The 15,015-nt window shown below is 37.4% G+C and overlaps 1 protein-coding gene across 2 annotated transcripts; it reads left to right on the top strand.

The window, feature by feature from the left end:
- The first annotated feature begins 3,396 nt into the window (after positions 1–3,396).
- Positions 3,397–14,126, top strand: LOC137740965 (aldehyde dehydrogenase family 3 member H1). 2 transcript variants are annotated; one of them, XM_068480779.2, is made up of 10 exons: positions 3,397–3,847; positions 11,453–11,521; positions 11,670–11,766; positions 11,872–12,078; positions 12,184–12,299; positions 12,420–12,524; positions 12,606–12,778; positions 12,909–12,999; positions 13,321–13,470; positions 13,644–14,126. In XM_068480779.2, exons 1-10 carry the CDS (start codon positions 3,620–3,622, stop codon positions 13,881–13,883), a joined length of 1,476 nt encoding a protein of 491 aa, XP_068336880.2. In that variant the 5' UTR covers positions 3,397–3,619; the 3' UTR covers positions 13,884–14,126. The 2 variants fall into 2 exon arrangements, with proteins under 2 accessions (XP_068336880.2, XP_068336872.2); XM_068480771.2 differs by lacking the exon at positions 3,397–3,847 and adding an exon at positions 8,139–9,053.
- The last annotated feature ends 889 nt before the right edge of the window (positions 14,127–15,015 follow it).

The raw sequence follows: 15,015 nt of genomic DNA on the forward strand, positions 1-15,015 counted from the left end.
GACGGAATATTCCGTCGTCTTCTCCGGCCAACCTCCGGCGCCGTCGTCGGTGCCGAAAAACCGGGAAAAATTCAAAACTTCATATCTCACTCGTTTTTCAACCAAATTTCACAAAATTGGTACCAAAATGAAGCTACCACTTTCAAGCACTAAAACCAACAGAATCTCGCCGGGAAAACACCACCAATTCCGGCCAAACCTGCAACTCACGATCCCGACGTCCAAAACCTTCAAACGAACCACCCCAAGCCTCCTAAGGACCTCACCAAGCTTCCTACAAGCTTGAAATTCCCAAAAACACAAGAATTAACGTGTGCATGAATAGTGACCAAAATCGGGAATCTCGAGTTCGACGTGAAAATGAAGGTATCCTTACCTGAAATGGGTATGGTTGAACTCCTAAGGACCTCACGAGCACAACTGTGTAATTTGTTTCCTCGATCTGTGAAGATTTCAAGGGTTTTGGGTGTCGTCTGTACAAAAAGGATAAGAAAGAGAGAGAGAGAGGGTCTCGGGACAGATAGGGAGAATAGGAGAGAAGGATGAGGATGATGATGGATGTGTGGTTGGGATGCAACCAACCAAGAACCAAAAACAACCACACAAACAACAAACATACTAGGGGCAAAACCGTCATTTCACCCCTACGGTACGAAAAGTCCGGGACGGGCTGTCACACTTATCGCAGTTAACAAAGTGTTTTTTAATGGTATAAAATTAATATTTTTCTTATCGTGTAAAGGGTTACCCATTTGTATACCTGGACCGATCCGTTATCTTAATATGTGCTTATCAGATTACCCGATAATGATGTGATTCATTATCATTTCGACCCGAAAATCTGTTAATTTCGTATTAAATTAACAGGTTGTATTAGAAATTACTAGACCTAATAGCAGTTATACATAAAGATAAATATGTGATAATCTGACCACACGCATGACATTAACGCCACAATACGTAACTTATTGAGTCATTAGAGTCACATTCGACAATCCTGTCGTTAAGCAAGAGTATTCTACCCATTCATTGTATATATCCATAATTTGACATAATCATTCTTGAATTGATGGGCTGGTGCTACAGATGCTATTAAACAAAGAAAATGATTAGGCTAAGCAGTTTTTAGAGCAATTCCACCCCTAAAGACTTTACGCCAGCATCTAGCGCATTTATCCACTCAAGTGAACAGTAATAGACTTCAATGAACAGTAATAGGCCAAAACATCTCCATCCCTAAAAAAAATAACCTAGTCAATTTATTAAAATATTATTATTTTTATTATAAAATAATAAAAAACAATAATTTTATTTTTAATTTCTGACTTTATAAAAAAATAAAATAATAATAATATTATTAAAATATTTTTATTTTCTCATCTTCCACATTTCCCTTCCCTTCCATTCCTACACGCCATCCACCCCAGCACAGATAATCCATTCCCACCGCCGCCTCCAAACCTTTTCCTCCCATCCTCCGACGCCGTTGCCCTCCTATCCTTCAAATCCCAAGTCGACCTCAACAACAAGCTCCTCTACACTTGCTGTCCTTCAACGCCGCGCTTCGTCCTCCTGCATCTCCACACCTCCGATGCTGTCGCTTCATCCTCCTGTCCTTCTCCCTCCATGGCTCCTTCCCTCCTGACACCCTTTCCCGCCTTGACCAGCTCTGCTCCTCAGCCTCCACAACAACTCCTTCTCTGGCGCAAAAAAAACAAAAAAAAAAAGGCTGACATCATTTCCCTCTGACGCCACTTTGACGTCAAATGGACCAGTCCCAAGGTCTGTCAATTTTGGGCTGGCCTGGAAACCAACTTGGGCTGGGTGCCAGGCAATGGAACGGGCTGGAGTAGATTGGCTGAGTGCCAGCCTTGTTTTTTGGCTGAGTGCCGGCCTAACCACCTCCCTGTGGAGCTGCTCTTATATGTGGACAACTTTAGTCCATTACAGAATCATTAATCAACGGCTCACAATTCTCAAACTGATGTAACTTTTTTTTATTACAAGTAATATCATTATTTTAAGGTTTTTTTTTAGTCAAAATAATCAATTACATTGACGTAATTTTTTACTATGGTCTTTGAGATTTAAAATCAATAGAACTGGTCCTGAGTTTGTCCATTATCAATCATTTTGGTTATTTTGTAAAAAAATTTCGTTAGATAAGGATAGAATAACAAAAATAACCTCAATTTTTGTCAAATCATTTTGGCCAATTGTTTATTAAATGAGTATTTTTGTCATTTTCCTTATTTAACAGAGAATTCTTATGGAATGACCAAGATTATTGACAGTAGACAAACTCAGGAATCACTTCTATCGATTTCAAATATCAGAGATTAAAATGAAGAATTATGCAAATCTCAGAGATTATTTTAATTAAAATATATTATTTTAAATAAAATTATTGAGACGGAGAAATATTAAATTCTAATTATAAGAGTAATCCACTACTTACCGAGTGATAAAGCTAGAAATGTACTTTATCTTCCACTACCATCGGACTGCAAAAGGGGATTGTAAAGCTGATTGCTAGGCAAGAGTACTTTTCGATTCAGATTTCTTGACCAAAAAGAAGCAGTATTTTCTTGAATTCTGATCTGTTGGAAATATGAACGAAGTCGTTAACCTAATTTTTACAATCTATATTTCACCAAATATAGATCTCAATCAAGGGCAGACGTTACAAAGTTGGGTCAACCAACTCCATATAGTACTACATAAAATTCAACATTTTGGTGTTGAAAATTTGAAAATAATATTTGTTTTGAATTAGTTTTGTTTTAATCCTCATTCTCCAGATGACCTTGTGGCCTGGTGCATATTCCTCCTTTTATTTCGGCATGGAGGTTCTCAACGAAGACATTCACTCTAATAATAGGATAATGCTTCTATCTCTGAAGAAATTACTTGTCTTTCCATTTTATAATTAACGAACTTTTACCGGTCAAATATTATAATCAGAACCGTTCATTCTCTTTATTATCATTCAAAACTCCTTCGATAATGATAAAAAGAATGAACGGTTTCGATTATAATATGTGGACAATAAATTTTTGTTAATTGTAACTAGAGAAAAAGTACGTTGCCCCATAAAGAGATACAAGCATTATTGATAATATAAAGGATTTCCTAAAATGAGAATTTATATATAATTTCAATAATTGAACACTTATCATCGCATCGATTACGAGAGGCCAAACTCTTGTTCTCTCCGTTCCTACGCCTTAAACTCCTTCGAAAATTCCTAACAAAATTGTCCTTATTTTGTTGTAATTTCATACAAAAACACAAATAAATATTATCCCCCGACGTGTGTTATACCCCACTTGAGAGTATAGAGAGACCACCAACGTCACCTACCATACTATATTGAAAAGCATTTTCAGCTAATGCATACAAACTAGACACATATCACTTGTAACCTTGTTTTTGTTTCTTGCCTGGCTTCTATATACTCACTCTCTCTCTCTCTCTCTCTCTCTCTCTCTCTCTCTCAGACACACACACACACACACACACACACACACACACACACACACAGATACACATAAATATATATCTTTGGGACCAAGCTACCTTTCCCTTTTATTTAGAAGATATATCATTTGATATATTCATGGCGACCGTGGAGGAGCAGAAGAGGATGTATTTTGATTCGAAAGATGCGTTGGCCATGGTTGAGGAGCTGAGGGCCAGTTATAATTCCGGCAAGACGAGAAGCTACGAGTGGAGGGTGTCGCAGCTGAACAACCTCGTGAAGGTGGCGGAGCACCACGAACAAGAGATCGTCGATGCTCTTCACTCTGACCTCTCCAAACCTGAATTTGAAGCCTACGTTCATGAGGTTAGGTTCCTCTCTCTCTCTCTCTCTCTCTCTCTCTCTCTCTCTCTCTCTCTCTCCCACTAATCTTTGTGTGTTTTTTAATTTATCTTTTGGTTTGTTGGGGCTTTGGGTTATTATTGATAATGCATGTGAGAGAGAATATAAGTTTGGGCTGGACCAGGTGGTATGGGTAGCTGCCCAATTTGGTAAATATTGCAGCGATATATTCGTCATTTCAATTTTCAACCAGTCACCAAAAACTGCTAAAGTTTCAAAGAAAATTGGCTGTTTTAATGCGTCTACAATACACAAGTATTAATCAATTAAAAAAAAGATCTATAAGGACGAAATGATATTGGGTAATTGTAGGAAGACTAAATTTGTAAATAAAATTTTGTAAACTAAATGACATGAAAGTTGATGATTGGTGACACCATTTAGTTTGCAAATTTTGTTTACAAATTTAGTTTCCTAAGCATTACCCAATGATGTTTGAAGGTATCATGAGTTTGTAAAGGTGAGTTTGACGATCAATATTTAGTTTCTGATCATTCTAGCCAATTACTTAAGTTTCATACATATTTTAGCCAATTTCCAAAGTTGTAAGTACAATTCATTAGATGTGTAGTTTTATACAACAGATGTTGATACAATTAGTAGTGAAATGATTCATATTTAATTCATTGAAAATTTCCAGGGTGAAACTATATATATATGTGCTTCAATAAAAAATAACTGACACAAAACTGATATAACAAAGATATAGTGATTGCTTTTCTAGCTGGGTGTAAAAATATAGATAATTTGGTCTAACATGCATTCGTTTCTTTTGGTAATAAAATTTAGAGAATGTTAACATGTCAACAACATGTCAACTTGGTTATTTTGACAAGTTTTAATACAAATATCGTGAATAATAATTTCGATATCAATTTATTTTCATAAACAGCTTTTTTCTGTTGCACTGATGTGGCATAACAGAAAGTCTGCTAGCTAGGCTACTATACATGTTCAAACTTGAAAGTGTGAAACGTTCAATTACGTACGCAGACGCAGATCATTTCTGGTGGTACATGTCTTCCATTTCAAAACATTGCTTCATTGTTTGAGTTAATTTGCATGTGAAGTGTTTAAATGTTTGGAGTGCTCGTGCTTCATGGTTTTTGAGTTTTCATGTGGTAGATGGGCGTGTTGATTTATTTGTTCTTGAAAACATGTGGGGAGCTAAAGGAGCTTAAAATTATATTATGGTACTGGAATACTGTTACATATATATAACTTATTTATGTGTTATGGTAGAGACGTTCGTTTACGTAATGTTATCATGGTAACACCATATGTAAAATTTTTGGTATCACACAATAATTTATGGAGTTTATAAAACATTTTTCTCAAAGATACAAATTTGGATGGGTTTATTCAAGTTGTTAATGATGAGGATTGAAAATATAACCTAATCTAGGGTTTTGAATGGTCCTTTTGTGGGTAGAATGGTCCCTTACTTAATTTTTTTTAGAGGTCCCTTAATTAATTAAGTAGTGAATCTTGTCATGATGTTACTTGTTAGGCTTGACTTTGTCATGTCACCATTTGTGATGCATAATCAATAAATTGGCTTACGAAATCGATTTTCATGTGATAATCACAAAATAAGATGAGAAAGTTGTAGATTTAAGTTCCAACCCCAAGATTTGTATTAGAGAAAATGGTTAGCTAAATTTCACTAGTTTTACGAGGTATATCAATACACTATTGAAGTAAAACGTCACTACCACGGTGAATCGGTTTCGTAAAGCCCTATGTAATGGTTTGTGACTAATGGATGAGGATCCTTCTCACATCTTATATGTTCATCGTACATAATGGTTAACTTTTATTAGGTACTATTTGCGTTTAATTTTAAATAGAAAATTCAAAACGATTTATGGCTGCACGATGTACGATGAACAGATAGGATTTGAGGATCTCTAGGATCCTCACAAAGAGGATCCGAATGGGATCCAAATATGTGATTACTGACTCATGGGTTCCATTTATGATGACCTGGCCATTCTTTTTGGAGCATTAGTCCCTTCCCTCCAATCCCTTCACATCTTCTCTCACCTTCCTCTTTGTCTTTCTATCTCTATAAAAAAGTCAACACAAAATATTAACGTGGATTAATTATGACTGTTCAAATAGGAGAAGACTGAAGGGAAAGAGGATTTGGAAGGGAGCGAATCATACTCTATTATTTTTCTATTATGTTATAACGAAGATTTCCAGCTGTATATCAACTCATGATATTCATGATGGGTTATTCACTTGAATTACTGACAACGTTGTACTGAGTCTACTGACTAAAGAATATTAACGTTTGCTTTTGCAAGAGTTTCAGAGTTCGAATTTCTATTGTGATAGAAAAATATTAATTTTTAAATATTTTTTACACACCACTAAAAAAAATTAAAAAAGTGTGGGAGAAGTTGTCACATCCTAGTCCGGGCCCCACCACATCCCGGTCCCGCTCCACCACCGTAACACGATATTGTCTGCTTTAGGCCTCTACCACACCCTCACGGTTTTGATTCTGGGAACTCACACGAGAACTTCCCAGTGGATCACCCATCATTGGAGTACTCTTCCGCGCTACTCGCTTAACTTCGGAGTTCCCATTGGAACCCGAAGCCAGTGAGCTCCCAAAAACCCTCGTGCTAGGTAGGGAAGAGAATATACATATAAGGATCACTTCCCTAGGCGATGTGGGATCTTACAATCCACCCCCCTTAGGGGCTCGACGTCTTCGTCGGCACACTATGGTCAGAGTTAGGCTCTGATACCAAATTGTCACATCCCGACCTGGGCCCCACCACATCCAGGCCCGCTCCACCACCATAGCACGATATTGTCCGCTTTGAGCCCCTACCACACCCTCACGGTTTTGTTTCTGGGAATTCACACGAGAACTTTCCAGTGGATCACCCATCGTAGGAGTGCTTTTGTGCGCTACTTGCTTAACTTCGGAGTTCCCATGGAACCTGAAGCCAGTGAGCTTCCAAAAGGTCTCGTACTAGGTAGGGATGAGAATATACATATAAGGATTACTCCCCTAGGCGATATGGGATCTTACAGAAGTAATTTGGAGTGCGTAAATATAATCTCCCTTTCTATTCTCTAGATCGTATTAAGAAACTTTTGTCTTTTATTTGTTCGTGCTATGCGTTGATAAACTTTCTCAGTTGATAGATTACAGGTATACGTTTCTAAAAAACAGGCTAAAATGCTGTAGAATGCGTATAAAACATTAATATAAATGAAGACTTATCATTTTGACCGTTAAACTTTAATTTAATTGATTTTATAGATTCACCTACCCATTCTCCCACTGAAACTCCTAGACTGCCTAGTGTTGAATTTTGTTTGTTTTCAAACTAACAATATTATCTATATTAAGCGGATGGAAAAGTAGGCTAAGCCATATAAAGTGGGACTCTTCATAATAGACTCATGTGTCAATATTATAAACCATTGTGCAAAAAATCTGAGATGGCATAAATCCATAGATAGTCCTACTTTTAAGAGAGTCTCATCTTTTTACTAACCCAAAAAACTATGTTTTTAAATAATTGTGAAAGGTTCAAGTGAGAAATCTTAGGTTCGATTTTCGCCAAATGTGAATTTGAACCACATAATTACTACCATTGTGAGACTTAATCCACTTCCCATCCTTTAGTATATGTAATATTATTTATTAAAAACAAGGAAGATAGGGAGGGATCAGGATCCTCTCCTGATCTTTGTATGGGGATTTTCATGACCAAGAAGTGTGGGCCCTTGGATGAAAATCCAACGGCTACAAACAGGAGGGTCCCTTTAAAGTTATAATAATTATAACCGTTGAATTTTCATCCAACAACCCACAATTCTTGGTCATGAGAATCCCCATACAAAGATCAGGAGAGGATCCTGATCCGATAGGGAGTTGACAATGACTTCAAAATGATGATGTCTTTCGAGATTAGATTTGGCGGAATCATGGGATTTTGAGGTTGTCTTTCGAGATAAGATTTGGCGGAATCATGGGATTTTGAGGTTACCTTTTTTGAGTTGCACTGCATTATCTTTATTTGGTGTGTGAGGGTCCTGGAATCATGGAATTTGCAAAGGTTACATGTTTGTTTTTCCTGGAAAATCGTAATTTGGTTTTCAGTTTTCATCTAGACTGTTTCCACAATGTTGGATCCTCTGAGATTGAAGCAAGGGATATAAATTCGTAGATTTATCCATCTATATTTCCTACCTTATATAGATTTTTCAAAATTTTCTTTCTTTTGCGGTGCCTTTGGTGCCTTAAACGTCTCAAATCATTGTTCATGTAAAACATTATATCAATTGGTGTAGGACTGATACTGTTGTGCTCATCTTTTGGGCCTTACTTTCCTCTCTTTGGTTTATAATTTCGTTCCAAGCGAACTTTGCTTTTACTCATCTCAACAAATTCATTATTAGAAACAGTCCAATTATAAATGTTCAGGGTAATCGCGAAAATTAAGTTCAATTAGGAAATTGACCAATTATAAATTTTCGAAGGCAATCGGCTAAAATTAAATTTTAAGAGAAAATTGTTCAATTATAAAAGTTCAAAGAATATTTAATCAGAATTAAAATTTATAGAAAAAATTGACAATTTCTCACAAATTCAAAGAAAAACAGTTCCTCAAATTTTAATGGGCAAATCAAAATAATTGAGTGTAAAAAAAAAAAAACAAAAAAAAAAAAAGATTATTAAATACCCCAGGTTGCAGGAGACCAAGCCTCTATCTGATCAGGTTTTTCTCCGTGTGTGACATCATCTCCTTCACCGGTCAAACTTTTGTTCTCTTCCTTCGCAAGTTAGATAGGGAGAGATCTTCCCACTTCTCCTTGCCGCACACACTCGATTCATATATACTCACACACACACACACACACGTTATTCTTCTATCTATCCGTTTCTAGTTCTACCATGGGTTCAATGGCGATTGAGGAGAAGAAGCAGACGGCGGCCAAGCCTTTCGACGAAGAAGCCGCCTCTGCGGTGGTGAAGGAGCTGAGAGCGTCCTTCGTCTCCGGCAAGACTCGAAGCTATCAATGGAGGGTGTCGCAGTTCAAGTGCATACTCAAGCTCATCACCAAAAACGAGCGGGAGATCGTTGACGCTCTCCGCTCCGACCTCTCCAAGCCCGAACTCGAATCCCAAGTCTACGAGGTCATCCGATTTTCTCATTTAATATCTCACCAACTATCTCTCTCTCTCACATGGTGTTCTGTTTTCGCGCATGTCCATAGTTCATATCTATATGCGCAGCTAAATCATGAATTGGGTCTTGAATTTTTTAGTTGGTTGCTGACTGTTTTGGTGTGCACATGCTGATTGATTGATGCACTTCTCACGTCTCACCAACTCTCTCTCTTACATGTTAATGATTCATCTCTGTATGCTAAATCATGAATTGGGTTGTGATCAGAATTTGGTGGTTGATGTAGTTCAATACAACACTCTATTATATGCTGATTGCTCACTCAGTTGTTTTGTTACATCATTGCCTAGAAAATTATGCACAAATTGATCCCACTAAACAAAAATAAGCGTCCACTTTCATTTTCGATTTAAGGTTTGCAAACGGTCTTATTTCTCAATTGGTTCGGTTCTATTTTTGATTAAAAGTTTGTAACTGCTATTTGTTTCTTGATTAGATAGCAGTCTTTTTGGTTTTTGCATTTTGCATTTTGCATTTTTCATTTCATGGACTCTAAATCCGGGTCATAATTTCCAAATTCTTCTGGAATTAGGTGGGGAGTCCTTGTCACATGTGGGGGTAAAACGCGCTTCTGTCACGTAGTAGTTTTGATGCATGTATTATGTGGGGTATATGTAACAGTGAAGCATTAAGGTGTCACAAGTTAACTCTGTTACTTTACTATGCTCAAAATGATTAGTCAAGTGTTGAGGGAATTTAATGAGCCATGCAGGAAGAAAGTAAAAAGTGGGTGGAGTGGATCACAGGGTTAATCAATGGGGAAAGGGATCGACTCGGGATCCCTTTCACCCAATCCTTCTTATTAAATAATTTAGATTTTTGAAATTTGATTCAACGGCTAAGGTTGTTATAACTTTTTAAGTAAGTCCGTGTTTTTAGCCGTTGAATCAAATTTTAAGGGTTCAAATTATTTGATGAGGATGATTAAATGAAAGGAATCCCTTTCCGATCAATGACCCCACTTGCACTTTCATAAAAAAAAAACCTAGCCAAACTTTACTCTTTGTCTAGAAGTTGCAACTTTTATGGTTGGTGAGTTGTGACAGATGTGCAGGGATCAGATTCAGTGCACAGACAAAATCGTCTCTTACACCATATTTGTGAGGATGCAGTCCCTCCATTTGAAAGGCAGCCTTTTTTTTTTTTTTTTTTTTTTTTGGGAGACTGGTCAACTTTTTTACTTGAATCTTTTCGGCTTTCTTTTTTATCGTGCAATGTTATCTGATGATTAGAATTGTTACATTTCATATCATGCTTTCAAGATCAATTCTGCAAAAATTCAACCAAATTAGAAATAGTTTAACCTTTCGACTAATATTGTCAAAATTTCAATGTTTAAATGAGAAAAATGGTAACCAGAAAATGAATAAACGATTTGGGAGTCTGTTTATTTTTTGCATAAAGATCTTTAAATAGTAACCAAGAAAATAGGTGGTCGAAAAAATCGTTTAATATTGTAGGATGAGAAGGAAAGCCTAGCATTTATTTTTTTAAATTTTGTTTGGTGGGGAGTGGGTAGCCGGGTAGGGCTTTATAATTGGGGTTATTAGTATTAACTCTTGAAAGCAGAGGAGCACATTTCATGTCTGTTGGGTGTCAGGGTAGATCTTGAAAATAGTTAAACCTTGTCTTTTCTAGTAACTGTAATAAGCTAGGTGTTATGCGGAGAAAAGGTAAAGAATGAACCTGCCATAAACCGCATAGGATATCTGCAGAAATTTGGGGAGTCAACTTCTGTTATTTTTATCTATGCAGGACAAAAACATTTTAAACTATTTAGAAACTTACAGGAATAATCTGACAACAATAAATATGGTTGGGTTTTTTTAAACTTATAGTAGAGATGGATGTTTAAACTTTCAAATTCCTGATTAGGTAAATATGTGCGATGCTAATTCATAGTCTAACGACATAAAGGATATCGAGCAAATATATACACACCTACATACGTATACAGTTTTACGTTTGTATTGAATTATAGATATCTTACATATGTACTATTGTGGATATGGCTCTCTTTTGACTCTATACAAGATGGAGAGGGTGGGTCGGAATCTGAACTGTGGATTTCGTGGTCCACCCGAACCGGATGTTTCTGCACCCGAACAGTTTCGATTGAAAAATTGGCTCTCCCCATTTGGTAAACAAATGGAGAGCATCTTTTTCCAGCCACTGCGTGCTTGTGGTTGTGAACACAATCATTTGGCTCGCCTACAAATGTGAAGTATAAAATTGTTGAAACAAAATGCTTGCCTAACCAATAAAGTCATCCAGTTGTGTAGGGCCTGCACATGAATGTTTTATTTGTTACTGACTTCATATGTTGGTTTATATGGTTTTCGTGTAGATATCTATGTTAAAAAACTCGTGTAAATTGGCAATTAAGGAGCTGAAGAAATGGATGAAGCCAGAAAAGGTATGTCTTTGTCAGCAACTCCGATGAATGGCAACCGTTAAGTCATCTTGTTTGTCTACACCGGCATTCTTGAGTTAATTCAATGTTTGTTTCCAATCTAATTTCCGATGAGTAATATTTCCATCGGAATATTTCCCTTTAACTACAGGTTAAAACTTCGATAGCAGTTTTTCCTGCGTCAGCTGAAATAGTGTCTGAACCGCTTGGTGCTGTACTAGTAATTTCAGCATGGAATTATCCTTTCTGTACGTTTATACCCGACATGTTTTTTTAAGTTTAGGCATTGAGCTCTATAGCCCTAATTAATCCTGTCTTCAAACAAAAGTAATGGTGTAGTATCTGTTTTCCAGTACTGTCACTTGATCCAGTTGTTGGAGCCATTGCGTCTGGTAATGTTGTGGTTCTTAAACCATCAGAACTTGCTCCAGCCTCATCGTCATTGCTTGCAAAACTATTAGGTGAATATATGGATAGCTCTTGTATAAGAGTCGTTGAGGGGGCTGTTGCTGAAACATCTGCACTGTTAGAGCAAAAGTGGGATAAAATATGTTACACAGGTTCTTCATCATTTTCCTCCCTTTCATTTTCATCTTTCGTTTTCCTTAGATTACAGTTGATTTTTATATAATTGATTGAAAAAAAATGTATATTTAAATTTGTAGGAAATGCAAGAGTGGGACGTATAGTGATGGCTAGTGCTGCAAAGCACCTTACACCTGTTCTATTGGAGCTTGGAGGAAAATCTCCTGTTATTGTTGATTCTGGCATTAACTTACAAGTATATAGATCTTCCTTCTTGCATACCATCAGTAATATTTGATATATTTTACTTGCTGCTACTAACGGTGTTGTGATTTTCATCTCATCTCATGTAAAACTTATATTTTGTTTCTCCTAGGTTGCTTGTAGGCGAATAATCGGTGGTAAGTGGGGGTGTAATAATGGACAGGCTTGCGTCTCCCCTGATTATATCATAACAACAAAAGATTTTGCTCCTAAGCTGGTAAGGTTACCTTTGTATGCAATTGAAGATCTGAATTTGCTTTGCTGTTTGTGCCATCTGCGTCATTTTCTTTGTTCACAGGTGGATTCTCTGAAACAAGAATTGGAGAACTTCTATGGAAAGAATCAACTAGAATCAAAAGATTTGTCTCGTATTGTGAATCCTCATCACTTTGCTCGCTTGACAAAGCTCTTGTATGAGGATAAGGTTTCTGGAAAGATCGTCCATGGAGGTGAAATGGACAAAACCAACTTGTATGTATACTGTCTTCGATTGTTCTCTTCTTAGCTCTCTCACTCTCTTTCTCTCTCTCTCTCTCTGTGATTTAATAGGGTGTTATATTGTACCGTATGTGTGATTAGTGCTCTTTTCTTTTGATCACAGGAGGATAGCTCCTACCATCTTGCTCGATGTTCCACAAGACTCTTTGATCATGAGTGAGGAAATATTTGGCCCCTTGCTTCCCATTCTCACGGTAAGAAACACAAATTTTGTTGTCTTGAATTTATGCTCTCAACGAAATTTTTTTTTTCTCTCAATAAAAGATTGCCTTCCCCAATTGATTTAAACAGCCCTGGCAGTCTCAGCATATCTAACATGGTTCTCATTTGGGTGGGGGTGATTTGAAAGGGAAAGTAGTATAGCTACCTTCATTCTGCACAAAAATGTAGGCTGATTGTTGCGTGTTTTAATAGCGGAAACATTTTGAAGGAGCAGCATTCATAGATTGATTTTTTTCTGCATTTATATGCATGCAAGAGATCAAATGCATTATCTTCCCTTTTGTTTGTAACAGGTCGACAAAATGGAAGACAGTTTTGATTTGATAAACTCAGGAACAAAGCCTCTTGCTGCGTATTTGTTTACCAACAAGAAGAAGCTGAAGGAGCACTTTGTAAATACCGTCTCTGCCGGTGGTTTGGTTGTCAATGACACTACCATACATGTAAATACTTCGTCCTCAAACTTGTTGAAACAAACCAGTACATGTTCATCCTTTACAGTTTAGGCATTTCCATCTGTTACATATAACACATACGTGCACGCTGGTTAACCTATTTCCGTTATTCTGAAATCTGTTTAGAATCTAATTTGGATTATATATACTGGATTGTGCAGCTTGCTGTTCCCTCCTTGCCTTTTGGAGGAGTTGGGGAAAGCGGAATGGGTGCGTACCATGGAAAATTCTCTTTCGACGCTTTTAGCCATAAGAAGGCAGTTGTTTATCGAGGTTTCTTCGGTGATGCTTCCATAAGATACCCACCATACACAAAGGGGAAGCTAAGAATTCTGAAGGCTCTTATCAGCGGTGGCATATTAAGCATAATCTGTGCTCTGTTCGGAAGGCCTAAGGCTTAAGAGACACTAGGATCTGGCTTTGCTCATGTGATTTCTTCTTTCGGTTAGATTTATGGAAGTCTTTCGTCGTACAATATACAAATATGGTTCTGATTTCAATTTGGACAAAGGCTTGATTATTTATGGAAAGGGAAAATGGAAATTGTAGAAGTTGGTGGTAAATATCATGAATTGATATGTTTAAATGTGTTTGTGATTGTATCATACCATCATGTTCAAAAGCTGAAGCGTTTCGTTGTTTTATTCGAGCCATATTTAATTCTTGGATAAATTACACAAAACTACTTTAACTATTAGTCTTACGACACTATCATACCTCATATTTTAAAATTGACAATGTCATACCTCATCTTTAGAATTTGGTCCAATGTTATACCTTCCGTCAGATGTCTGTTAATTCCTCTGTTAAATGCTAACGTGGCTTGAGACAACGGAGCCCACTTTTTATTAAAAACTAAAAAAAAAAAAATCATTTAATATTTTTTAAATATTTAAATAATAAAGAAAAGTGTAAAAAAAGAAAAAAAAGAAAAAAAAAAGAAATACCCTAGTTCGTCCCTTCCCCCCTTCTCTTTCTTCTCCCAAATCTTCATCTTCTTCCCCCCTTCTCTTTCTTCTTCCCCATTTGTCTTCCCTCCGCACCCACCCTCAATTTGTCTTCCCTCCTCCCCATCCCCTCTTCTCCCCCACCTCAGCCCAACCTACAACCCATAAAAAAAAAAAAAAAAAAAAAAAAAAATCTTCATCTTCCCTGACCCCCCTTCCCTGCAACCACCCCTTTCTCCCCCCTCCCATCTTCCCTAAATCCTCCGCACCCACCCTCGCACCCACTACCTACAACCCAGATCCTGTCTACGCCGTCGTTGCCAGATTTGTGAGGTGGAATTGGGAAACCCTATTCGCTAGGCCAATCCCGCGGGTGGAGAACCTGGGCGTGGAGAAAATGGGGGGAATGGGTGTGGATTTAAGGAGTGGGGTGTGTAGAGGAGGGAAGAGGGTGGGTGCGGAAGATGGGTGTGGGGGAAAGACGAACTGGGATTGTGGGGAGTGTAGAGGAGGGAAGAAGGCGGGTGCGGAGGATGGGCGCGGGGGGAAGACGAACTGGGATTTTTTTTTTTTTTTTTTAAAGGGT

The sequence above is a fragment of the Pyrus communis genome, chromosome 15 (assembly GCF_041283825.1).
Source record: "Pyrus communis isolate YQ-2024b chromosome 15, ASM4128382v1, whole genome shotgun sequence".
In the NCBI taxonomy this organism is placed as follows: Eukaryota; Viridiplantae; Streptophyta; class Magnoliopsida; order Rosales; family Rosaceae; genus Pyrus; species Pyrus communis.

Coding starts and splice junctions, on each gene's coding strand:
- LOC137740965 (XM_068480771.2), top strand. CDS start 8,811: ATGGGTTCAATGGCGATTGAGGAGAAGAAGCAGACGGCGGCCAAGCCT. Junction 12,300..12,419: donor ATTCTGGCATTAACTTACAA/GTATATAGATCT, acceptor TGTTTCTCCTAG/GTTGCTTGTAGGCGAATAAT. Junction 13,000..13,320: donor CCTTGCTTCCCATTCTCACG/GTAAGAAACACA, acceptor TGTTTGTAACAG/GTCGACAAAATGGAAGACAG.